This window comes from Parasteatoda tepidariorum, chromosome 1 (assembly GCF_043381705.1).
Source record: "Parasteatoda tepidariorum isolate YZ-2023 chromosome 1, CAS_Ptep_4.0, whole genome shotgun sequence".
Lineage (NCBI taxonomy): Eukaryota > Metazoa > Arthropoda > Arachnida > Araneae > Theridiidae > Parasteatoda > Parasteatoda tepidariorum.
In genome coordinates, this window is record NC_092204.1 from 98,231,995 (window position 1) to 98,259,283 (window position 27,289).

General features: G+C 30.5%; 1 protein-coding gene across 3 annotated transcripts in view; it reads right to left on the reverse strand.

Moving 5' to 3' along the window:
* Nucleotides 1-21,514, reverse strand: part of LOC107454789 (equistatin) — a 46,107-nt gene extending 24,593 nt beyond the window's left edge. Inside the window, exon 1 of one of the 3 annotated variants that reach the window (XM_071184380.1) lies at nt 21,313-21,514. In XM_071184380.1, coding sequence (XP_071040481.1) covers nt 21,313-21,400 — 88 coding nt within the window. In that variant the 5' untranslated portion in view covers nt 21,401-21,514. Of the gene's footprint in view, nt 1-990; nt 1,311-21,312 lie in introns of those variants that run through there. The other 2 variants (XM_016072085.4, XM_071184382.1) reach the window with 2 other exon arrangements.
* Between the last annotated feature and the right edge of the window lie 5,775 nt (nt 21,515-27,289).

Consider the following 27,289-nt stretch of genomic DNA (forward strand, 5'->3'; position numbering starts at 1 on the left):
GCTAACCTCTGATTGGTCCATTTGTGAGTTTGATAGTATACGTCATCGAACGCTCATCTTGAACTACAATTGCCGTCCAACTCAACTGCAGTTGGATTACAACGTGACGTTAACCACAGAAGCAATGGCGGACAACATCCAACAGCACATTGAAATCAGCCAAGACTTTGATTTTGACATTAAACATAGCTTCTTCATTAAACATAGCACTCTTCATTTAGCTCAGCTATAATATGTTTTTTCTTGGACAAAGTCATTATTTGTTCTCTAAAACACTGGTCGACAATAACAAAATCAATACAAATTCAAAATAAATATTTGTTTACGTTATTAACGCATGCGCAATGAAAGATAAATGTCTGCATATATATATAAATAAAACTAAAGTTGGTGTTGACTTGAAAAAAAGTGTTCATTCACACAACTGTTATATTATGGTTGTTCAAATTTGGAGAGATATTGCGCCACAGCTTTAACAGAGAAACATATTTTACTGTAATTGTAAATTTTAGTACTACTGAACAACAAAAATGGTTGCAGCTACTTTACACCAAGTAGTGTAGATGAAAGTTCTTGCAGATAGAACTAGCCTTGCTTTTTGGTGTAGTGAAAAACCAGGAGCAATAGTTATGGTGTTTCATGTACGCCACTTTAGTGTAAAGTAGTTGCCCCCATTTTTGGTGTTGTTATATTTTAAAATTTTTTCAGTGGGAAGTAATTTTGTGCTTTTGGCAACATTATTCTGAATCTATAGCATTCTGTATTAAAAGGGCAAATAGGAGCAATAAAACAGAAATAAATTAAAATAGTTGAGAATCGCTTTCGTTTAAAAAAAAAAAAAAAAAAAAAAAAAAAAAAAAAAAAAAAAAAAAAAANAAAAAAAAAAAAAAAAAAAGGAACTTATAACCAACAAATGTAATCTATTTTTGAATTCAGGGAAAAAATTTGAGCTTAAAACAAATTTTTAATAAAATTAAAATGTCTACATACTTAGCTGTTCTACGCACACATGACAGCATCCACACTTGGTGGCATTTTTTATCAGTCTGAAACCTTTACTACACTCAGTGTCTCGACATTTAACACTTTTCGAACAGAAATGTTCGTCACAGTCATAACGATACTGAGCAAAAACATCCAAGAAAAGAAATGCAGTTATGCTGCACACGAACAGTATTTTAGGAATAAACATTTCTACATTTTCAAACAACTTTCAAACAACATTCAAATACATCAAATTCTTATCATCTAAGAATAACAAATGATCCCTCCTGGTAGTCCAGCTATCACATTCTAACGTCATAAAAAGCATTTTTTTTTTCATGACAGGTTATCAAAAAATTTAATAGATAATTCGAGATATGCGTATATTTCATATCTATTTTGTCTGTTTTCGCTTTCACTCCTTTGACGTTTTATTTACCTTTGATCTCGGAGTTTAAATGAAATTTGTCAAATTTTTTTTTTAAAGCTTTAGTCACAAATTTCATATTCTTCAAAACTTGTTTTATGGAAATTTATTCTCTAAGCTTGAAAAGCACCTTTGATGCGAATTACTGTTAGGAAATATTTTAGAAAATTAGATTTGCTTTATTTTCTATCGCGAGTTTAAAAGAAAGTTTTTTTTTTTTACCCATTGGCAAAATGGGTCCTGGTATGGGTTTCATGGCGTCCTCACTTTTCAACTACAATGAAATTTGTTATGCATTAAGTGGGTGAGTTTATTTTTGAGATATGGGACCAGAGAGATCCCATAAATACTTCTTTAGTTGTGAATAAAAAGAGAATTTCATCATTTGAACGATATTTTTGTTTTTATTGTTTTAATTAAGAATCAGAAATTGTAACCTACAGTTCAAACTGGATCGTTTTCAATACTAATTCAGGTGAATATCACACTTATCCAAACTGATTGACACAGTCCCAAAAGTTAGAGTTGAAACAAGAAAAAAAAAACGATGCCAAGGCCTAAACTTATCGAGGCTGAAAAAGCAAAAGCCAAAGAACGTAGACGGGAATACCTTAAGTGTCACACACAAACGGAAAAACGAAAGGATTCCGTTCGTAAACGCAAGCATGATGCCCGTCCCTCACAGAAGTACCAAAGTGGTTGAGAGAATTGAACCCTAACTGGTGGATCTCCGAGCCCCTTTCATGCAAATACGAGAACTGGGTGTTGATCACCAGTTAGGGATAAAAATATCCATTGCCAACGTACCCAATAACTTGCACAAGACCGTAGACTGTCACGCAATATAAATGATTCATTCACTATTCATGTAAAATTGAAAAAAAAAGCCTAGCTTTCAAATCATATTTCATGTATGAACTTGTGAATCCGAAACGGGTGTATGATGCAGCTTACAATATCCATCAAACACCATTGTATCCATCCGAAAATGTTAATATTTATCTCGATTGGCTGTTCAATGTCTATTCAGTCATCAAACGAATTTACACAGAATGCGTCTGAGCTGCATTTAAATATGTCTGCGAAATTGTGTACCGAGCAGTTCAGGATTAACAGTTAAGGATGTCCAAGATGAAAACACAATAAAGTTGCTTTTCCGAAAAGAAAAAAAAATAGTGCGTGGAGTCCCTCCGCTCGGAAGAAGTTAAACTTCGTAACCTGCGACGTTAATTGTAGAAGAATCAGCAGTCGTAGAAGGATCACTAGTTCTATTCAACGATTCTTTTTCCTGCTCCGCTCGCTTCCGTGCTCTCTAACAACGGTAATATTGTGCATTTTTCCATTGTGGAGCTCTTGAACCAGTGGAAGTGCTTGTGGTTGCCTCATCGTCTCGCCATGGAAAATGTATTTGTATTAATAACGTAAGTGAATGCGTCATAATGTAATTTCAAAAGAGAAAACCTAACATTCAATTGATATTCACAAGAGACGTACCTTGACATAACCTTAAATCCGTCGCATTATCCGTGGGATTGTTTTCACTCATTTTTTACAATTGTTATCCACTAAATTTGAAAATAAAAAATACTATCCTATTAAATTATATGTGTATCAAATCAAACTTAAAAAGTATTTATAGAAAAACAATACTTTTATGACTTTTATTATTTTTATGCTTGTGAGAACCAAAACAATATGGAAATGAATGAGGGAAAACTGGATCCTACCACGTGATTTCCCAGCCAATAAAAATGTAGCGTTAAACGCTTAAAGCAACCTTGCTGGAAGTCGCATAAGAAGTATAACTTCAACAAAAAAAAAAAAAAAAAAAAAAAAAAAAAAAAAAAAAAAAAAAAAAAAAAAAAATAGACGACAACCATTTTGCAAATGGGTAACCTGTGATCGACGTAAAGGCCTGGTTTCTTAGGATAGGACGCCGTCAGCTGGAGATCAGTTTGATTATATACGTCATCGAACGCTCATCTTGAACTACAATTGCCGTCCAACTCAACTGCGCAGTTGGATTACAACGTGACGTTAATGACAGAAGCAATGGCGGACAACATCCAACAGCTCATTGAAATCAGGCAAGATTTTGATTTTGACATTAAGCATAGCTTCTTCATTAAACATAGCACTCTTCATTTAGCTCAGCTATAATATGTTTTTTCTTGGACAAAGTCATTATTTGTTCTCTAAAACACTGGTCGACAATAACAAAATCAATACAAATTCAAAATAAATATTTGTTTACGTTATTAACGCATGCGCAATGAAAGATAAATGTCTGCGTTGGACCGACTGCTCACGCTGAGCTAACAAAAAAGTATTTTTTTGGCGTCAGCTCTACGTCAACTTTCAGCTGACGCCCAGATAAGGCGCTAGTTCTAAGAAACCAGGCCTTGAGCTTACAAACCAGTATTTTGTTGGCGTCAGCGGGACGTTGACGTCCCGATGACGCAAAGATAAGGGGCTTGTCCTAAGAAACCAGACCTTAAGGCGATCACAATTTTCTTCATTTTGCAGTGAATCGTATTTTTCTAATCTTTTTCTTTTATTATCTTTATTTAAAATTCTGCTGAGTTAGGATTAAACATGCAAAATAGAGTTTTAAAATACATGAGCCGAAAGTGGCTATGCTATACTAGACCAAAACAGCAATTCGTAGTTATGGTAAAAAATAATATGGTATTATAAACTATGACACAAAATACAAAAGAACGTAGTGGGGCCTCCAGGTTGTAGAACCCGTATTTACAAAGTACCTGTATTACATGCTGTTAAATTGACTATTTTCTTGCAATTAATGAGCTAGATTAGTTACATTAATAGTTTTCCTATAATTAACGAGTATTATATGCAATCAAAGTACTGATTCTTCTACCAATTAACGAGTTAGAAGTGCATTTAAACTAACGAACTAGATATGTAATAAAATCAACAATATTCGTAAGATTAACGAGTAATATACGCAACCAAGTCGGAGATCTTCGTATATTTTATCAGCTAAATCTGCAATTAAACTAACGATACTCGCACAATGAACGATCTATGGATATCCGATTGAAGGATTCTTTTTACAATTAACGAGCTAAATTTTCAATTAAACTATCGATCATCGTACAATTAACGATCTATAGCAGTGTTTCCCGAACTTATGAATTTTGTGTACCCTTTCTAAATTTTTCGAAGCGCTGTGTACCCCTAATAAAAAAATGAATGCATTTTTTACTATAAAAAATGCACAAAACTTAAAAATCACAACTGGCTGTTGACACCACTAATTATTGACTGTTAACTCTGCAAAAAATAGCCAATAGAAAAATAGGTAATCGTAGGTAAATTTTCATGACTAGTTTTGTTTTTAAATAAAATTTTTTAAAATTTTCATACGTTGCAAGATATTTCGCATAAGAGCGCGTACCCCCGCTAAACTGTTCCCGTACCCCTGGAGGTACGCGTACCACACTTTGGGAAACACTGATCTATGGATACCGATTAAACTTACAATTTTCTTACAATGAACAAGCTAGATCTGTAATTAAACTCATCGTATAATTAACGATCTAGATATCTGATTAAAGTAACAGCCTTCTTACAATTAACAAGCTATATCTGCAATTAAACTAACAATCATTGCATAATTAACGATCTAGATATACGATTAAAATAGCTATCTTCTTACGATTAATTATCTAGATCTGAAATAAAACTAACAATCATCGATCGTACAAAAAAACTATCTAGATCTGAAATAAAACTAACAATCATCGATCGTACAATCAACTATCTAGATCTGAAATAAAATTAATAATCATCGATCGTACAATCAACTATCTAGATCTGAAATAAAACTAACAATCATCGATCGTACAATCAACTGTCTAGATCTGAAATAAAACTAACAATCATCGATCGTACAATCAACTATCTAGATCTGAAATAAAACTAACAATCATCGATCGTACAAATAACGATCTAAATATCCGATTAAAGTAACAATCTTATTACAAATAACGAACTGAAGACGCAAATTAAAAGTCTCGTACAATGAACGAGGTTCTCTGTGATTATACGATTTCGTCTAACGGAAACAGTAATTAAAATTAAAGATCATATCTTTTACTTAAAATAAATACAACAGAAAGTTATTCCAACAGCAATTTTAGTCCATTAAATCTAATTAAAAGAAGAAAAAAAAGACTGACAGCGGAAAATTCATTTTGCTACTCAAAGTATTTGACTTTTAAGCTTATAAGAAAACTTCGGCTAGATTTTTTTTTCATTCTAGAGACTTCTGCTTTTGTACAACTTAATTCATTTTTTTAAGCATTCTATGCTATGGGAGGAAGATTTATGTGAATATCAATCAGTTCGGGGAATAAAAAAAAAATGCATTAATCCTTCTTTTCAAAATATTCTATTCATTACATATTCTTCCTAAGAAAGGGAAAGGTCAATTTCTGGATTTCATTTCTCTCTAGTATGCGGGAGACGATGTCATCGACCTCTTTTGAATGGGGAGGTACTGGGAATCCACCCCCCACATTCCCTTGCTTTAAATCCCTCATTTGGAATGTATTGTGTGGGTGGATATAGCTCATTGTAATATCTCAGCATCCCTTTATAATGAAGAAGGATTTCGAATATTCAGAGATGCAGAAACAGAAGGAATTTCTTAAGAAGAAAAAAAAAGAAAAAAAATTACTTTCAGAATAAATAAGGGTTTTTAAAAATAAATATTTCCATCAAAGCAAATAAATTAGGTTTTAGGATGATCTTTTCAAACATGTATTTAAATAATCTGCTGTTTTGTGCTATTACGTAAGAATCTCTATTTCCTTTTCATTTTGAAAATCACTCATGGGAAACGTAAAGAATATGAAACAAGGTTTTTTTGTAGTATGGTTTAAATATGTGAAACATTCAAAAACTTTCAAACTCCATAGATAAGGATTTAAAATTCTAAACCTAATCTAAGCCTTTTTGAAAAAGTTAAATTTTTTCAAATGGATGGGTTGAATGTGCAAATGTAGGTACATGAATGGAATTAATGATTGATTGATTAAATGATTGATAAAGATGATTGATTGGTTGAATTATTGATGAATTAAGGATCATTGATTGATTGATGATACGAAAATGTACAGTCAATTTCAGCGATGTACAGCAATATCACCGAATGTACAGCAATTGTGTGTACGAAAATGTACAGCAATTTCACCAAATTTCAGCTATGTTTTAACTGTAATGTCGAATACTTATTCGTGAAGCATAAAATTCTGCAGCAAAATTAAAACAATAGAATTATACAGTACTTTTAACTGCGTCTGACGCAAATGAGGGACAGAAAAGAATAAGTGAAGGAAGTAAAGATTATAATCTCGGAGTCTTGCAACTCGGTACTACAGAAAAACCTCCCAAATGGAATTAAAGATGACTTATAAGTAAGGCCCGGATTTTGATGACATTTGCATTATTTTGCATTTTTGGACATTTTTTGTCCTTTAGAGCATTTTTTTACATTTTTCTTTAAATTTTTTGGTTTATTTTGCATTTTAAAGCATTTTTTAAATTTTTTGTTAATTTTTTCCAATTTTTATTATTTTTTTTATCATTTTTTATTATTACACTGGCTTCCAAACAATGAAGAAACTCTAGGTTATTAACAGGTGAAGCAACATCTTTTCAAATTGAAGAATTGTCAGTAAGTGAGACCGTCTTTTTCAAGAACGCGCCAATAATATCAGTAGACGTTGAAAGAAGCTTCTCCAGGTATAAAAATTTACTTTCAGACAAGAGACGCTCGTTTACATTTCAAAATATCAAAAAAAATTTAATAATCCAATGTAATTCTGGTATTTAGTAATATTATGAGATGGAAGTTGTTATATTCATTAAAGTTTCTATACAAAATGAAAACGTTTTGGAGTCAATATATTTTCCTTTTTTTTTGTTATTTTAGGATGTAAAACATATTTTTCAAACTTTAATGAACGTAGAACAAGTATTGCATTGCTTTATATTTTTTAAAATGACTCATAATAATTTTAAAGAGTAAAACATTGTTTTAGTTTAATATTTTTACTTTATTTAAGTCATGTCATAAGGCATTTTTAGCGCAATTTTCGTATTTTTAAGGGCATTTTTCGCACTTTTTAAGGGCATTTTTTGCACTTTTTAAGGGCATTAATTGAGATTTTTTAGGTCATCAAAATCCGGGCTCTACTTATAAGGAAACACTTCACGATGTTATGGGGAATTTAGTCAAAAATTCTTCATGAAGGGAAAATTTTCCTTCGTTTCTTTCTCTTTGATTTTACTTATCGATATCATTTTCCTTATCGATATCATTTTTTCCAATTACTGCTAAGCGGACCAAATTCTCAACCTTGGACAATCGTGTTGTAATTAAAATTGTATGAATAAATTTAAAATTTCTTTTATAATAACTTGGGTTTTGTGTTGTTTTAGACTTTATTTTGTATTGGACAACAAAACTATAAGAGTATGGATGAAGATACTTAAACCCTCTCGCTGCGTATCCTGTGATTTCCAGGACAACGCAGAAGTTATAAAATTTGTGCAGCCAGCGATTTATGTGGGGATCCCTATTTTTCCTCTATTTTAATGTGCCACCCTCTCTTTTTTTCGTTCATCATTTCATTTCGACTTTTCTGTGGTTCATATCTTATTCATATCTGGGTTAATAGATGGCCATATTTCTACGAAATCTACAAGTTTACTTTGTAGCGTTTTGAGCGTTTATTTTAAAGCTCTGGCGGGAAATATTTTACGAGTGATACAAACTACATTCCTGTCAACATTTCCTTCACTGATAGCAGTTCTGAGTCAGATTTCAAGCATATTAAACACGGATATAGCGAAACTGATGAGAATTTCTCTGATTCCTCTACGGATAGCGATGAATCTGAAGAATTTTTTTCGATTCAAAACGTTCGACAGCGGTACAAAATTGATAAGCAAAATATCCCACCAGCTCCATCCTGGAGCAGCTTTCATTATGGAAAACTTTTATCCTTTTTTATGTTCGAATTCTATATTGAAAAAAAAATTGACAAGAAAATTTAATGTATTTTAAATCGAAAGTATATGCAGATTTGAAATACGCAATAAAAAAATAACATAGCCTTTGAACTTTTTTAGATAAAAGAAAAATTAAGCGCAGAGAGTGTTAAACTATATTTCATTGCCCTGATTTGCTAATTGTCAAATGCAGTGAAAAATATAGGTGCATATATAATAAATAATAACATCATAGAAATTGAAAGTAACAGTACATGAATGATGAACCCATAATGATGTATGGCGCCGCGATGGCTTAGAAGATAGAACATTCGCTTTTCTATAAGACACTTGATGGATTCGAATTATGCTCCATTCTCACTCTGGCCACAATGCTAGCATAAAATATCCTCAAGTGGAAGACAGATTAAAGGTTAGAATCCCCTTGCCGCCGTACTTCATAGTTTTCATATCCACATAACGCAAATGCGGGTTCGTTCCACCAAAAAGTTCTCTACGATGGTTATTTTTTGTCATTGCTTAATCGGATTGGATTGAGTTCTGGATTGGGTTCAAGATTACAAGGATACGGAGCTGAACATTGGTAGTCGTAAACCCAAAATTGGTACGGCTGTTCGATACGATTTTAAAATAAAATATAAACATAATTAACACTTACAAAATAATATAAACTGCAAGATTAAATTTTTTTTTGCAATTGAACGCAAAACACAAAACATAGTAATAAAAAAAAATATAGCGTAAAAAAATAACCGTGGGATGTTTTCGTGGTTTTCCCTTCCATGTAATGCAAATGCGGGTTAATTCTCTCCAAAAGTCCTCCATGAAGGCTAGTTTGTCTCAACGCTTGATCCCATAGCTCCCTTGTCTTCGGGGTTGGGTTCAAAATCAAAGGGGCTATGGAGTTAAACACCGATAGCCGCAAAATTGAAAATGGGTCAGCTGTCCAATGCCGGTAATAAAATGAAATAAGATGATATATGAACAGAATATGGATGCATACTCTTAAACTCAGTAAATCCACTGCCTTAATTTTCTAATATTCGAACGAGGTGAAAAAAATACCAGTACAAGTATACTAAATGATCTCATTATAAAAACTAAAAATACCAGTACATAAGTTATGAAAGCTCACTGTATAAAAACTGAAAAAATGGTTTATAAATAATAAATAATTTCATCATAGAAAATGACAATGCTAAATAATTAGTAAAAGTGAAAGTTAATGCGGTCGGTATGATTCCGTGAATAGTGTTTCTGGCATAGATGGCGCCACGAGCTCAAATTTAGCTGCTGCGTGTTGATTAACTTATTACTCCCATCTGTTATACGCAAAACATCCGCATTGGTTTTAGGATTTGAATCAGAGTTATCATGAGAGGTTCTTGCGGTTTATTTTTTCGCACAACGCAGATGCGAGTTAGTTTATTGCATAATGTCGAGTTGATTCAATAGTTCTTTGGTCTTCTGAGTCGGTTCTGAAATTATGAGATTGTAAAAGCGAATGGCTTTGGTTTCATAACAAATTCATTCCAACTGTGAATAAATATGTAAAGAAAATGTGATTTTTGAGTGGTTTCTAAAATTAACGTATTAACAAACAGTTGAAACTAAGGAGGGTTGAAACTAAGAGTTTTTATCTTCGTCTAAGAGTTAACATATTCTAATATTTTTTTCATTATTTTGCATTAAATAAGGCTAAAATAAATGAAAAATATTCTATTTAGCATTTTAATAGTTAATGGTTTGGAAATACAGGATAAGACGTCAGTGTCCTTATTTGCGTTAATAGTAAAATATTTCAAACACTGCTCACTTCCAAACAATGTTTCAAATTTTCACTTAGTTTGCAGTTATTTAGAATGATGAGAAATAGTTAATCATCATTGAAATTTCTCTAATTTACACAATCTATTATTGATACATTTTTAAATCTAAGTGAAAAACTTTTTTGGATTTTATATTTCAGTACAAATATAATTCCGATAATCTAACAAATTCAATAATTATTAGACTTTTTTTAATAATTAAAAGATACCAAAATATATTTGTCTGTAAATAGAACTTCAGAAAGAAAAATATATAAAAGGGACATCGATATCCCATCTCCATAAAAGGGTTGAGGTTTCTTTAAAGTCAGTATAGTTTTTACTTCTTTAAATTAAATCGTTGAACAATGACTTATATTTTTTTAAGCTTTAAAAAAATGTTTCAAAATCTACTTTCATAGAAAAGTAAACAATAAAGAGAAGTGTTAAAAACACTTCAAAGGAAATAATTTAAATTAAACAAGTCGGTATTTTTCTTTCTCCTTTGTGTGATAAAAGTAATTTTTTTTATGCGAGAGTTAACTTTTGAATAAATATTGAGAAAAATAATGGAATTTCTTTGAATTCGCTTTATATCCTAAAATCAAAAGAAGTAGACAAAAGGTTGTGGACACGAAAACATAGTGAACGGTATAATAAGAACACATTTCTTTTTAGATTTGTCCATTTTAAAATTTATAGAGAAAAAAATAATTTTCGTTTTATGTATAAATTTTAAAATGTAAAAACCAAATTATTAAGGAAGAAAAATCATTTCATCCTACAAATTTAGTACTAACATGTAAGTAGGGCTGATTTGTGGAAATTTTTAATTGTACAATGCGCAAAAAATACCGGATCACCCCAAATAACTATTGTTCTAATGATCAGTAGATGTTGTTGTAGTTCATTTATGGTGCACTAGAGCTGCACAATGGGCTATTGGTGACGGTCTGGGAAACATCCCTGAGGATGATCCGAAGACATGTCATCACAATTTTGATCCGCTGCAGAGGGGATGGTACCCCCGCTTCGGTAGCCCGACGACCTGCATGCAAAGTCGAGCACTTTACGGTAGAGCAGTTTAAAGAGGACCCATATCGCATACCCTCGATCCCTACGCAGACTGATCCAAGTGGTCATCCACCCGCACACTGACAGCAGCCAGTGATCTGCTGAGAACTGTGTCTTAACGATCAGCCCACTACGTGATTGTAATGATCCGATCTGTCTTCGAAATTGTGGGTTACGTGATGACGTCGCGTGATGACGTGATGACGTCGCTTGCAGGCATTCAAGTATTTACGCCAAATTGTTTAAAGATTTTTTTTTTACCTTGCTTAAAGGTAAACTTAAAGTGCAGTGGATCACTTTATTTAAAGATATATAACTACGTTTTCTGAACCTTACATATGACCTTATCTAAACCTTATATATGATTTTAAAAGAAACGTAAAAACTGCGATTTAAAAAATTCTTTAATTGTATGAAATACATTGAGAAATGTTTCACCCGGACTTATTTCAATTACTCAATCTCTTTAATACAGCTATTACTGTACTTAATGACTGCTCTTTAGAGGACGCTATACCACCAGAGAAACTTTTCCTCGCTATTTTCCACCCCTTTAACTAATTTTGAATTTAACCCTTTTGCACCTAACGAGACACATACGTCCCAAGCAAATTTCAAATAAATCTTTTGGGACAGAAGCCCTTCCCTGTCTAATGGGAGACTTTCCCACCAGTCTTGCCAATATTTTTGAAGGTATTTTCATTCACAGAACATAGATGGCGCTACCGTACATAATGCTCTTAGTTTATGCTACCAAAATTGTTGTTGCAAAGAAAAAAGAAAAAAAAAACTCGTCACGAAAGGAATAAAGTATAGAAAAAATGAGTTCAGAAAAACCTAGAGTAAGTGATGAAGTTTCAAATACTTAAAAGAAATTTTCAATATATCAAAATGAAAATAAATTATGAGAAGATTACGTTGGATTATGCAATGGGAAGGCTCTCTTCCAATAATTTATTTGCCTTTTGATGTTTTCAATTTTTTTTCAGCAATTGAAACTTCATCCCTTACTCTAGGTTTGCCTGAACTCACTTTGTCTAAATTTTAAATTAGTTAAGTTGGCGAAATAGAATTTGCGATGAAAATTTTCTCCCGCAGTGTGGCGTCCTCTTAATACAGAACAAAAGCTCATTATAAATACAAACCACAATCACAGATTTCTTTTCCTTTTATTTTGAGCTTTTAATTTGCTTAAAATACACGTCTGGATTAGATTGTCTGCTTTTGCCTAAAGAATGTGAATAAATAACTCTAAATTTTATGAAATGCTACAAAAATATTTGAGGAATTATTAAATTGTCCAAATGTTTTCAATGCCTGCATTATATCTTTTTTTTTGGAGGAAATCTTAGTAACAGTTTTTTTTTAATAACAATTTTCAGCAACAAGTTTGTAACAAGATTTTTTAACAAGTTTAAATAAAGATTTAACAAAAAGTTTGTAAAAAGAGTTTTCAACAACAAGTTTGTAACACGTTTTTTCAATGACAAGTCTGTAACAAGAATTTTCAACAACAAGTTTGCAACAAGATTTTTCAACAACAAATTTGTAACAAGATTTTTCAAAAAGCTTGTAACAAGATTTTTCAACTAGTTTGTAGCAAGATCTAAGCAAAAAAAAAAAAAAAAAAAAAAAAAAAAAAAAAAAAAAAAAAAAAAAAACAATATGAAGTGCAATAGCTTTTCATATCACTGATAACACAGAATGCTGATTTCAATAGCAAGTTTTGATGCTTTAATAGTAAGCTGTTTCAATACATAATATTAATGCATTGTAAACATGTGGTTAACATAAAGCGCAATATTTTGCAGGGTATATCCCATAAAATAGCACTATATGTTACAATCACAAAGAATCTATTTCGTTCTAGGCGAAACGAGTATATCGGCTTTTGATATCATTGATAACACAGAATGCTGATTTCAATAGCATATAGTATAGCATCGTAAAGTATTCTCAGTGGTAGACTAGTCATGGGTTAGAGTCCCTGTGTATCCAGGCTAATCGTGTGAGGTTTTCGCGGTTTTCCTTTCCATGACATGCAAATGCGAATTAGTTCCCTCAAAAAGTCCCCCACAAAGGCTAGTTTGCCCCAATACTTGATCCAGGAGTTCAATTGTCTTCTGGGTTAGGTTCAAAATTACAAGACTACTCAGTTGAAAATTGTTGGTCGTAAACTCAGAATTAGGTAGACTGTTCAGTACCATTTGTAAAATAAAATATAAATATTCAATGTATCGAGCTTATATTTAAGTTTTCGAACTCATTGTGAAAAATAAAGATAAATTATAATCATTAAGGATCACGAATTAATATTAAAGCGAGAAAAAAATCGGCTACGAAGCTTTACTGTAGGTATTAACTAACTGGCCTGTAACCTATCTGAAGCCTGCAGAAGAATTACTGAAGAAGACAAGATTCGGGTCTGGCCTTCCGATTAGATGCCTCTGAAAATAATTGCGTAATCATTGAATGTTCAAAAAAGCCTACGTTATTAGAAAAATAAAAATCCATATTTCAAACTTATTTTAATGTAAATATATGTCGAAATTCTTTTGTGATAAAAAGAAGACTATATTACATGGGTATATTTAATTTTTAAAGGCCTGAAACTTGAATATGAAGTTTGTTTGGAAATTATACTTTATTCGCTTGAACCGAATATATATCTGCTTAAAAATCTTAATATCCGGTCACATGGATTCCCTTATTGCCCTTTTCTCGAACACGCCATTGATCTCAGGTTCGTCCTTCGAAGAAAACTCCTAGCTCTCTGAAATAAATAACACACAAGAAGCCTTCGTTTTCAGAACTAAAAATACAAATCTCGTTGACAGTTTAAAATATCTTTCTGCTGAGTACTAAACTCACACAATTTTAATGTGTTCTGGGCCTCAAATAGTTGGCTCACAAAATAATACTGTCCGGCAGTGGACTGATCATAAAGTCACGGTTCCCAGTAGAACACTGAAGTCAAGCATCACTAGCTGCGGTCAGTAAGCGGGTGGGTGACCGCCCTCGTAGGGACCGAGGGTGTGCGGTATCGGTTCTCGTTAAACTATTCTACCGTAAAGTGCTACCAAAGCAGGAGAGCCATCCCCTCTGCAGAGGATCAAAATTGCGATGGCATGTCTCCGGATCATCATCTTCAGAGATGTTTCCCAGACCGTCGCCTATAGCCCATAGTGCAGCTCCAGTGCGACGAAAATAAAGTACCTACGCACCTACCACAAAATAACACTCTTCACAACATATATCAAAAATCTGTTCGGATTACGACCTGTATCGATAATCAAAATAAGTGGCTTAGAAATGAAAGATACCGAATTGAGGTTGTCATCGGTGCCCATTGGTTTGCTCCAAGATATAGAGCCCTAGCACTTGTAAACGAATGTTACGTAATCTATTAGTTGCAAAACTTAAAAAAATAGAATACAAGGTAGAATAACATTTGTTTTAAATTATTTCATCATAAACATAACAATAGAACAGGAAAAAAAATCGGTTAAAACATGCATATATTTTTTATATTTAATTGTAATGATTTCTTTTTCATAGTTTTTTTTTTTACATTTCATTGATGTGAATTTTTGCCATAATTTTATTTCCCATCAATGCCACAAGTATTCTGAAATAGACGTTATCTGCTTTTCCCTCGCTAAGGTAACAAACTTAAAGATTTTTGATTTATAGTTATGGATCGTTTTATTTTTATATAGCTTCGCAAGTCATGAATACCTTTTTTTCTGTGATAAGTACTAAACATTTTAGGGCTAAACTATAGTATTGGCACTTCTAGACCTGTGGTCTCATGACCGATGTCATATCTGAAGAGCATTATTTATTGCCATCTCAGAACAGTTGATCGAATTAGACTTTACACGTAGCAAATGCTTACTACAAATTTGCGCATAAAATAATGCATGTTTTATTTAAAAATATTTTTTAAGAATATGAAAATTTTTCCCCAGATTTTATTTTTAAAGCAGAACTGTGTAAAATATTTTTAAAACCGAAATCTTAAAATTTTTCTAGTTACTGCCAATGCCAATATTTTTATGGACTTCGAAAAATTTCAAGTCAAGTCCAGATTAAGTTCTTCAGATTCTAAGAACTCTAAAAAAATTATAGTTGAGAATTTGAAAAGTTTTCTAAGTCCAGCTGTCGTAATGACTTACTAGATTCTATAGAATTCGAATTTATATTTTTTCAGATCTCATATTGCATTCTCAAAAACTCTAACATATCTTTCAATTCAACTAAGTCTTAGGAATTAACAAGCTCAGACTCTCGAACTATTTTGACACTTCAAACTCAATTAAGATTTCAAATATTAAAAAAAAAAAGATAGAAGAACAAAAGAAAAAAAACCCAGTACAAATACCCACTACTGATTGAAATATGTTTGAAACTAGTTACTAGATTATAAAACTTCATATCCTTCTGTTTCATTCTTTTTAGACCTAATTGATTTCATTCTTTTAATTTTAAAACTTTTCATCAAAAATTAAACATTTTCTAGACTTCCTGCAAGAAAATGATATATCTAGTTCTCAGAGCGATTGTCGGAAAAATTTAATTATTTTGATTTTAACAAATTTTTATAAAATTTAATAAAATAAATAAATAAATTCTTGGTAATCAAATAAACTCGTTTCTCAGTTTTAAACCAAACGATTTTAATTTTCCGACAAGGAAGAATTACAAATATTATTTACATTTTAATTTCATATTCCATTCTCAGTATTCATTTTAATATTTTCGAAAAATACGTGTAATGCGTTATTTGATCTGCTGCAAAAAATTATGAAACACAGGAAATGTGCAACAGAAATTAAATTTTACTAATTACTACTATTAATGAATTTAACGAAAAAGGAATTTTGTATTTCAGGCGTATATCAATTTCTAAAGCTTTATAATTTCAAATTTGCTATTTCTGCGATGGAAATATTTTCTTAAAAAATTAATGAACAGAAAGTAAAAGCATTTACTTTGAAAATATTTGTTTCCTTATTCTTTGAAGTATACACAAATAATACCAAAGCAGAAAATATAAGCAAGCCATTTAAAAATTACTTTTTTGTATCTTTAGAATTATAACTTACGATAAATTGATGAATTAATGTATAAGTTCGATGTTTAATCTATAGAATATTTATTTTTTTATACTTGAAAGTGTGCAAAAATTTTCTTTAAAATCTAACAGGGAATACGAGGAAAGACTAAGCTCTAGCTATAGATATTTGTTGAATATATTGTTGTTGCTGTTCATTGAATTTTTTGTTGCTGTTGTTACTTATGCCTCGTTGCCAATGCCAGCAAGCCTGATTGAAATTAAGGGAAATTTTTCAAGCAGAAGGTGCGTTTTTTGCTTTTTTCAGTGGCGCCATCTATGGCAAAGAATACGACTTCAGCCCCACACATTTCACAGCCCATTTTACAGAGAGGACCCAATGATACTCCTTTCATTCATCCACAGTTCGTAATTTTGACCTGAATCAGAGAACGATCTGTAGTATTATTCTTAATCGATTAAGTAAGATGATTATAAATTATTTATTATATGTTGGATGGCAACAGTCTGGATGAAAAATAGAAAGCTATGGTGAATAAATATTTGCTAACCTTCTGAATATGTCATCTTTTATTAAAGCGATAAAACAACACTTCAGATCAATGTCCAATTCAGTACCCCCAGTGGTTTGATTTATTATGGAAGATTGGAGGATTTAGTGACCACAACAGACTTAACGTGTGATTAATTGAATTTCAAAAAAAGTGAGATAGTTAAAATTCGATTTCTTAGGAACTATTCGACCGATTTTGATCAGATGTTGTATTTTGCCATGCAAAATTACAGTTTTTAAAATAATGCAAAAAATTGTATGCCTTACAATTCAAAATTTTTTCAACCATTATTAAATAAATAATAAAAAATGAAAAATATTTAATAAAAGTTATTTTGCATGGAATGATCTTTAGACAAACGAATTTCATAATTATGTAAAAAAAAAAAAAAAAAATCGATTTGCTTAAAATGTTTTCGTGACGTAGCGAAATACGCAAAAAGTAAAATTAACATGAAGGGGTCAAAACTTTGGACCGCTTTCTTGACCAAACTATTGGGACCCTATTTCTCAGATTGCAGCTACATATTTTGGGAGTTAGAAATCTGAATCCGTTGGAAAAAAAGCATGTTTATTCAGAGAAAGTACGTTTTTGTGTCTGATTTCGTAGCTTAAATTATCGTATTATTAATTAGTATATTTGAGGTCGAAATATTAAGATTGAGTGTTAGGATCCGATCATTAGATCAAAAGTTATTCAGGGCAGTCCGTTTACTTTGCACATTGTACCTCATTGTACGTTTCACAATTTCAATACAAATGTATTTATGAAAATTTTGCATTTCAAATTTATAGATTTAGCCGTTATGTTTTTTACAGTGAAATTTCTAGTAATTTTGTTATGCATGCTCGTCGCAAGCCGTTTTAAAATAATAAAAATATTTTTTTAATTTTTAAAAAAAACTGATTAATTTTTCGTTCAGGGTTACACATCATAGTCTGAGTATTATCTTATTAATTATAGATTTAAGTATAAACTAAAGAAAATCTTTTACAAGCAACATTTTAAAAGTTAATAAATATAAATTTATATTACCCTCAAAGGGAAAAATGTAAAACGTAACAGTTTTAGATGGTGCTAAAGTTCCCTTACATGTTTTAAAACTATATAAGATTCATATCTAAAGTATTTAAAACTAATTTACAAAGTTTTTAAAATTCATGAATCCAATGCTGAATACACACCTTATTTCGTACTGTGGCAAACAATTTCATTTAATTTTCTCATCTACTTAAATATGTTTCGTAGGCTATTAATTCCATCCATTACATCTATTCAATATAAATTTATTCTATTAATTATGACTTTTTTAAAATGCCTTTATAAAGTTATTGTTTTCTGTACTTCAGTTTTCGTTAGTTTCGATCGCAAAGTGGCCGAAATTTCAATTGGAGTTAAAGTATTCCTAAATCTGCTTTGTAGAGGGCTCTGTTTTTATCCAGTTTAGAACTCCAGTTTAAATTTAAGCACTAAAGATCAGGGCTAAAGAGAATAGAAGGGCTAGTTCACTCGGAGATCGCAAGCAAAGATATTATGATAACTTTGCATCTTTCTCTTTGTAAAAATAAGTTAGACTTTTTCTAGCTTTCAAACTTTACGTAATTAACACATTATTTCCGTTCATAAACATAGTTCAAAAAAACTTTCTTGGCCATTATATTAAAAAAAATACCATTTTAAACTTATAAAAATGTTTTACTAGTTGGCGAAAATGACACTATAAATACTTTATTTTAAAAAGTTCAGTTTTAACTTTAATTATTAAGAAAAAGGAAAGCATATATCGACACTTTTTTTTATCTACATATTCTTTTATAACAAATAAGTTAAGTTAAATTTAGAATCCCTGATTTTAAAATTGCCGTTAATAGCAATTTGTTCATACTTAATCATTAGGAAACATCAACCTTAAACACTAATTACTGAAACAAAATAATAATTTAGGTTCATAATGACATTAGAAATTTAACAATTGTTATTTAAATTACGATCATTATTATATTAATTATTATTAATTCATATTTAAATTTACGATGATATAATTTATAGATATTTAAATTTAAGAGAATATAATTTTTTAAAAAAATCATAAATATGTAGAATAACTACATTAAAAAATATGTTATGAAATTAGGAGAATTCCAACTATATACTATATATTTCATTTATACTTTTTATTTACATTTCAATTTTCTTTGACTTTATCCATTTTTTAAATTTTTTCACCTGCCTTTCTTTTTGAAGTAACGAGGCGGTTTCTATTTAGATAATGAATTTTTATGAAAGTTCTTAACGACAAAATAAACGTATTGCTGTTTTATATTAACTGTGTCATTTCGGAATCCATTCTTTACATAGTTGTTCATTTACTTTAGGGAACAAGCGGAAAATTATATTTTTTCCTTTTGTTTTTATATCAAAATTTTTTCAAGTTGCAATCGCGCAAACTGGCATTTTGATAATAGTTTTAAATTCTTGTAAATTCACTGTAAAAACTGAGGAAAGTCATTATAGAAAATAACAAATGTCTTAGAATATCTCGCAAAAAGAAATGCTCCAATATAAGTTAGAGCTAGTAAAGCCGAACGCTCCGTTCTTGAAGTAAAAGTGCGAGCTTTGCGCCAAAGTGACGTCACTAGAGAAAATCGGAGGATTGGCGCGGCAAGAGCTACTTCAAAGGAGTGAACCAGCCCTTCTATTCTCTTTAGCCCTGACTAAAGATAATCTGATGAAATTATGAGGATGAGATTCATACTATACAAATGAAACAAATACAAAAAGCGTGTAAGTAAAACTTCGTAAAAAAGTTAAACTGGTAAAAGTTTTTAACTTGGAACTAAAAATCCTGAAATTAGGCAATTTTCATAATTTATGTTTAATGCGATGTAGGTATTTATACTCTGCAAGTTAAGAAAAAACCATTATCCGTATGGAGAGAGCCTGTTTGCATCTAAGTGTATGCCAAATGGATGCCTAGCTCCAAGCGCGAACGAACATCAACATCGCCTATTCTTGAAACGACGTAGCACGGCCTTCCTTTTGCTTATAAAAAACAGCACGTATTAAATTTCTGTCTGATAAATTTAACTTTTAAAAGCTTTCATATTGTTTTTAAAGTATATTTGCATAATTTTATAGCTAAATAAAAACGGGACTATATACAGTCGCGGATGATTACTTAGTTCCTATACCGCAATGGTCTTTTCTTAACTAGCAACAGAGTAGATGTATGGAACATGGCAAACGCTCGCACGATTCTTGCCTGCTTTGCTTATGGCTATAGCTGTTCAATATATGGAAACTTAAACCACTTGTGTGTTTTATTTAAGTTCAGGCAGTATGTCTTCAGTAAGTTTAAAGAATGTAACAAAATAAAGAGATGAAATACACAGGGGCTTAAGGGGGGAATGAACTCTCTGACTTTTACACAACAGAGCAATTGACGATAGAATAGAAACGAGAACGGGTCATGCTATCATAGAAATAATTCACGTTCAAATTGAGACGGTTCAAAAAATGATACAAAAATCGCTTCACACCTATTTATTAATTACCATTTACCATGATATTACCATATATTTACGATTTACTACTGTTCTATTTACCATGATAGAATCATTAAAATAGTTTTAAAGACTTATTGAGATTTCGATATGTATCAGGGAGAGTAAAAATGTTCCTGAAATGTAGATGGTTAGCGCTGAGATTTCTTAAATTTATTTTAAGTTATTATTACGTTTATTAAAGACAATTTCAATCATAAGACCTAAAACAAAAATTTTGAAATAAATATTAAAAGTTTTCACATCCCTTCTCAGTTTGCAAATAGCTCTTACAGTTGAAATCCAAGATAATTATTTAATACTTAGTTTACAAAATGGACAAAGGAATTAGATTAATTTCGAAAAGTGCCTTCAGCATTTAAGAAAGAAGAGACTTCCGTTTATGTATAATAATGTATTGACGTCATACTAATCTCTTCCTACGTCATCGTGTGCAATTATGGCTATTAGCAAATGAATAGTTCTCAACGGTGAACAGGATTTTATTTACATTTCTTAATGACTTTTTCTTTCGAATATTTTATGCCATTTTTTCCGATATGATTGTTCTAATAAAATAATTTCATAGATTTTTCAACTATTTGTAGGGAAAATATATTACTCCATATGATGAATGCTTCATTTCTGAAATTTGGAATAAATTTCGGTAACGGAAATAATCGATTTAAAAATTATTTACATGTTGGAGGATTCGTTTACGAGTCTTTAAAGTATTGTGCACTTTATTCTAAAAATATGATAGATATGAGAAATAATTAGTTTTGAAATGACTACATACTTTTATTACCAGGATTTATAGACTTCATCCTCCAGGAAATTTGTCCTGGAGCATAAACTCCTGAATTTCTCCTGAATTTAGATCCCATCTTAAATCACTCAGCTTTATGTTTCAAATTATGAGGGCGATTCAAATGGAAGTGCGAAAATGCGAATATATGACAAACGAAGTACTTTATTTAAAAGTTGTTTCCATAAGCATTCAGGCGTTTGAGGACTAGAAATGGAAAACGAATTAAGTATCAAATAAATAAATAAATAAATAAATAAATAAATAAATAAATAAATAAACAAATGAAATAAATAAATAAATAAAATAAATGAATCAAAAAAATAAAATAAAAAAGTGATTTTCTTTTCTTTCTTTCTTTTTTTTATACGTAAAATGGCCCAAAGACCAAGCTAAACAATGTGGAGAACTCCCTAAGTCCGAACTTCAGATGTAATAGCTCAAAATTATTACACTGGTCGCGCTGGTTGAACGTGGCTTCTGCAGTGTTGCAGAAAGTCTCCTAACTGCCATCAGCGCTCTGTGATAAGACGCCCAACAATTCATTCGAGTACGAAAAAAAATAGCACGATATAATTACAATAATAACGATAAAACAACAATAACATTAAACCGTGGAGGCTCAGATGATTGAGAGCTCGTCTCCCAATGAGGTCAACCGGTGCTGACGTGAAATATCCTCAGTGGTTGATGGATCATGGGATGGAGTCCCTTTCCCGTCAAGCTAACTGTTGGAGATTTTTGTGGTTTTACTCTCCGTGTTACGCAAATGTGTGTTAGTTCCATGAAAAAGTCTTCCACGAAGGCAAAGTTTTCCCAATACCTGATCCAGGAGTTCCCTTGACTTCTGGATTGGTTCAATGGCTACGGAGTTGAACATTGGTAGTCGTAAACTCAGAATAGGATCGGCTGTTCAACGACGGTTATAAAATAAAATAACATTTAGAAACTATACACGCAATTGAATACGAACTACAAATGTAACACGTTTATACTATACTAAGATGTGCACCAATTTCAGACACCAGCTATGTATAGCTCGTTCACCAGGAGTTGGCACTTGGCTTCGCCTTCATCACGTGGTATGCGACTATACTATTTCGCTATTTTTGGGAGAAGGTTGTGAACAATTCTGAAACAAGGCTGCTGTTTGGCGATCGTATGGCAAAAAATATTTATTTCGCTAACTTTATCTGCAGTTTTTTAACATTAAATATTTCATAAATGTGATGATATTTCGCTCCATTTGTTATATTTCTCTCTTTTGAGTGAATAGTTTGTCCTTTTTGAGAAATTTTCTGGAAAAACAGCTGCTTTTAAATTTAAAGTATATTTAATTAGCTAGAGAAACGAAGAGTATAATAGCAGATGATAAAGCGAAGTAAGTGACTGAAAAAGAAGTGATTTTTTGTGTTGGGCGCGCATGAAATGAACTCTCCGTCCGAGGAGGTGGAACCAAGTGCCAACTCCTGGTGAACGAACTATAGGGGAGAGAGGGGTCAATTGTAAAATTTTTTACTTAACTATTTTTAACTAACAAAAAATCCAATATATTATTAGTATTAATTGACAGACGAGTAAAGTAGACTATCCTCTACTAGAAAAAAAAATAAATACCTTATTTTAAATGTTATTATATTAGTTATTAACAATTTTTGACAGTCGTGCACTTGTTACAATTGTCCCCACTTACGGGGTCAATTGTAACAGTTCATAAATTCAACTAAAACATAGTTAATTATACATATTATCATAGTTGTGATATATTTTTTTATTGATCAAAATAGTAGTGATATTTTAGGAGTAAAAATAATAATGAGCAGAGACCTAAAGGGTTAAACTTTTAACTTTAAGGGGTTAAAAATTTTAATTTATGCTGTGAAAGGTGACAAATAAAATAATGCACATGCAACATAATATAAATGATATAGGAAACTATTGGTGGTTCTTAAAGAGTTAAGTAATGGTTTGTAAACATAAGATTATTTATTTTCAGCTGTTACAATCGTCCCTTTACTTATTGTTACAAATGTCCCCAAGACGCCATTTCAGCTTCATTTGTTAAAAAAAATGCTAGTTAATTAACTAAACTAATTTTTTTATTGAAATGTTAATTAAGGTGTCCACTTACATATTCGGTTAATAACTTTTGTTTGTTTAAACAAAATTACTTTGTTACAATATAATATTCTAATACCAAAAAAAAGTACTTACGTAGCGTGAAAATATCTTTTGTGATGTAACTCTTTCAAAAGTACATAAAAATGGTTGCCAGCAGGGGTGTACATGTAGATTTATTAAATACACCTTGTGCGCCACCTAGAAACCAAATCTAGAAACCGACACTCGAAATTTTTGCTCTGTTACAATCGTAACCTGTTACAATTGACCCCACTCTCCCCTACTTAAAAATTACAAAAAAAAAGTCAATTAAAAGTCTGAATTTAATTCTATCATAAAGCACTCCAAATTCCAACTCTGCATATGTACATGCATACAAAAATCATGGATATATTTTTTAACTACTTTCTTTAAGATTAATTAACTTAAGAAAAAAAAAGGGTAAACATTTAAGAATTATGATTTAAATCATTAAAATTGAATGTTATTACGTAAAATTCTGATCTGTTGACCAAAAGTTATTCAGTGTGTATGATTGTTTTTATCTCTTAAATTTCTAACTATTTACAATAAATATCTATTTTTAATTTATATGAATACTTTTTTTAATTGAAATAAAAAACGTATTTCTTGAATTGCAAACAAATATGTCAGATTTATGACAAAGTAAAAAACAAGTCTTTCAATTTATTTTTATTATAAAACGTTTCAATTTTTTCGCGTCTAGAACTTATGTACAAAAAATTCTAGACATATATTACTTGAGGTTAATTTTACAAACAGTTATTTTAGAAAAAAAAAACACTGAACATTTAAATAAGTTCATTTTACTCACAAAGGAACTAAACATGGCATTAATTCAAAATAAAATATATACTCTTTCCCTTTTCAAAATTTTGTTTTTTAAATGTATCTTTTTTCATTTCACATAGCAAGTAATTCATTATCTATTTTTAAAATAATCTCCTTTTTATTCTCTCAAATTTACAAAACAGCTACCAAACAAAGCCTTTTTTACTTCAGTTTACTGACAATAAAATTAACTTTACATTGAAGTAGATTTAGGATTTGTATTAAAAAGTATAGTAGCTGAGTAATATCGAAATTTAAATATTTTAGCAGTTAAATTCATTTCAAAAAATTTCAAGTGCATTCTGAAAGACAACTTGAAAAAGAAATTATCAATTTATGTCAAGTAGAAAGAAATATACCCTTTTAAATAATACTTGATAGCGTTTTTGTTGTACAACAATAAAAAAGATTCTTTATTCTAGTACTTCTATTGTCGTTAAACTGCAAGAAATGAAAAAGTCGCATGTTGAATTATTTCGTTTTTGAGAAATGTGGGTGCCAAATTGTTTTTTTTTTAATGATTTTTTTTTGTTGTTGTTGCATTTTCAAAGCAACTTGGAATTGAAGAAGTGAACATAATAAAGAAAACGTTCTTTTTTCGGCATCAGAGATAAAGAATAAAATCTCATTTTATTCCTTAGAAAAGAATGCGATGCTTATTTCTTTGTTGTCTATTTCTTTTGAAAGTTGAGAAGTTACGATAATAAACTTTAAAATGCATTAAAATTGTATGAATGCTTCAAAGATTTAACAAGAAGTGAACATGGAATATATCCAGAATGAGTTATTTAATTTGTGTTCTTAAATTTAAGAGACATTGGGGAAAAAGATACAAATGGGATTATGGAATGAAATGTATAATTCAGTGATCAGTTATATATCTGCGGTACAGCTGTTCCTAAATGGTGTTCCACGGAGCCTTAGGGTTACGTGGAAGGGCTAAAGGGGTTCCGCGAGTTATTACTTTTTATAACCACTGATGAATTTTGAAACATCAGATTATATTAAGATCCGACCAATTCATAGTTTATTTAAATTTTCGGTTACATTTATAAAATTATTTCACGTGAAATGCCAAAGAAATAGAAACGGCATTTTTTTTAAAAGGAAAATATATTATTTCTAATAACAACATATTAAACAAATTATGAAAAAGAGTAATCATAAAGTATTTGATTAGTAATTGAGCTTTTTAAATCAAAATAAAATAACTAATATCTTGAGACATTTGAGACATGACATTTGACATTTTGAGATGAAATAACCATTTTAATTTATACCAGAGTACCATATTTTCTAAATATTTATAAATATAAGCGATAGCATCAATTTAAATAATTGCTTCAATGATTAAGTAAACACATAAGTTTTAAAGCCAACAGAGAAATGATTATTATTATATCATTAAATCTTCAGGAACTATGTTTGCTCAATTAAATAAAGAGTGAAAAATGCCCTGATTGTTAAAAGCTTGAATTGTAAAATAATTTTTATCAATATCTCAAATTTTGCCGAAAGCTCTGTTAAACTAGTGTAACTCACATAAAAAAGTTTCTTTCAAATGTTGATAGTGAGTAAATAACCTACAGGTTAGTTTTTTTTCCTTCAACGTGTTTTGAGAGAGCAATCTAATTATATTTTCAGCTTTTAGAGATGGTTTTTTTTAAAAAAAACATTTTTGTGCTTTTTTTGGAATTGCACACGTTATTTTGAACTTCTATATTTTTAAAAATATTATTAGTATCAAATCGCAATTTTAAAGATATGTTCACTTACTGTCTGCGTAAAAGCAAATTTGTGTAAGTATTTTAAATTGGTTGTAACTATTAATAAAATTTCCTTCATACGGGGAATGCTGTGTATAGCACTCAATTTTGTGTAAAACATTATGTATGCACATGTATCTAACAGCATAAAAAGGAAATCTAAAATAAGTGCTCAGTACTATGTATCTTTGAAAATAACGCAATTTGTAAAAAAGTTATGTTATTTTCAAAGCTTATTACACAAGGTAAGCTGTTTGCAACCTGCTCGATTTTGCAAACAGCCCATTTATGGAAACTAAGACAGCTTATTCACTACAACTAGCATGTAACTATTACGTTCGTAAATTCTGTTATAACTAAGTGTGGAGACATTATTCCACTTTTATGTCGAGGGGATTTGGTGGTACAGTGGAAATGTCTAGTACATTTGCGTCCTAGTGATGAAAGAGTTATTACTGCAAAGATGATATTAAAACAAAAGCTTGATTTATTATGGAGTATCATTAAAGTTAAACAAATATGGCCATTTCAACTAAAAATAAATGCATATATCAAGCAGCATCGCCTATAATAGAGATGAAGGGATACATTTTTAAACATGGTGAAATTATGGTAAATTAATAAGCAAAACCCCTAGTCTTAACGTTAAGAATTTTAAATAAGCAATGACTGAATTGTTCCTAACAGACACTTAGGAGCATGGGAAGAGATCCTTCGTTGGTGATTTATCATAAATTTTAAATAATTTGCCTACAACTTAGTTACCAAAAAGACCGGGATAATTAATATAACCATGTAATTGAAACATTTTTGTGTTTAAAGAAATAAAGTAGTTAAAGGAATAAAGAGTTAAGAATAGATTTTGATGTTCGATTTAGTCGTGACAGTGAATTGATAAGTTATACATTTGTATTGAATTTAAAAAAAAGTTAGACGTTACATTGATTGCTAAGTAGAGAATAATGTATTTATATTTGTTTTTTATAAAATGTATTCAATAATTAGTTTAATTTATTTAAAATTGGATCAAATTTATAAAGTTAAAGAAATTCAAAAAGCTAGAGAATATGTAGTGCCTATAATGCAATCGCGCAAAGAAAACAATAGTTTGTTTATAGTTGTTAAATAACATTGATTAACGTTGTTTTAAATATTATCAGCAACATTTAAAACACTATAAACGTTTCATTAATATCCATTTATTGTTTACAAAAAAAAAAAAAAAAATA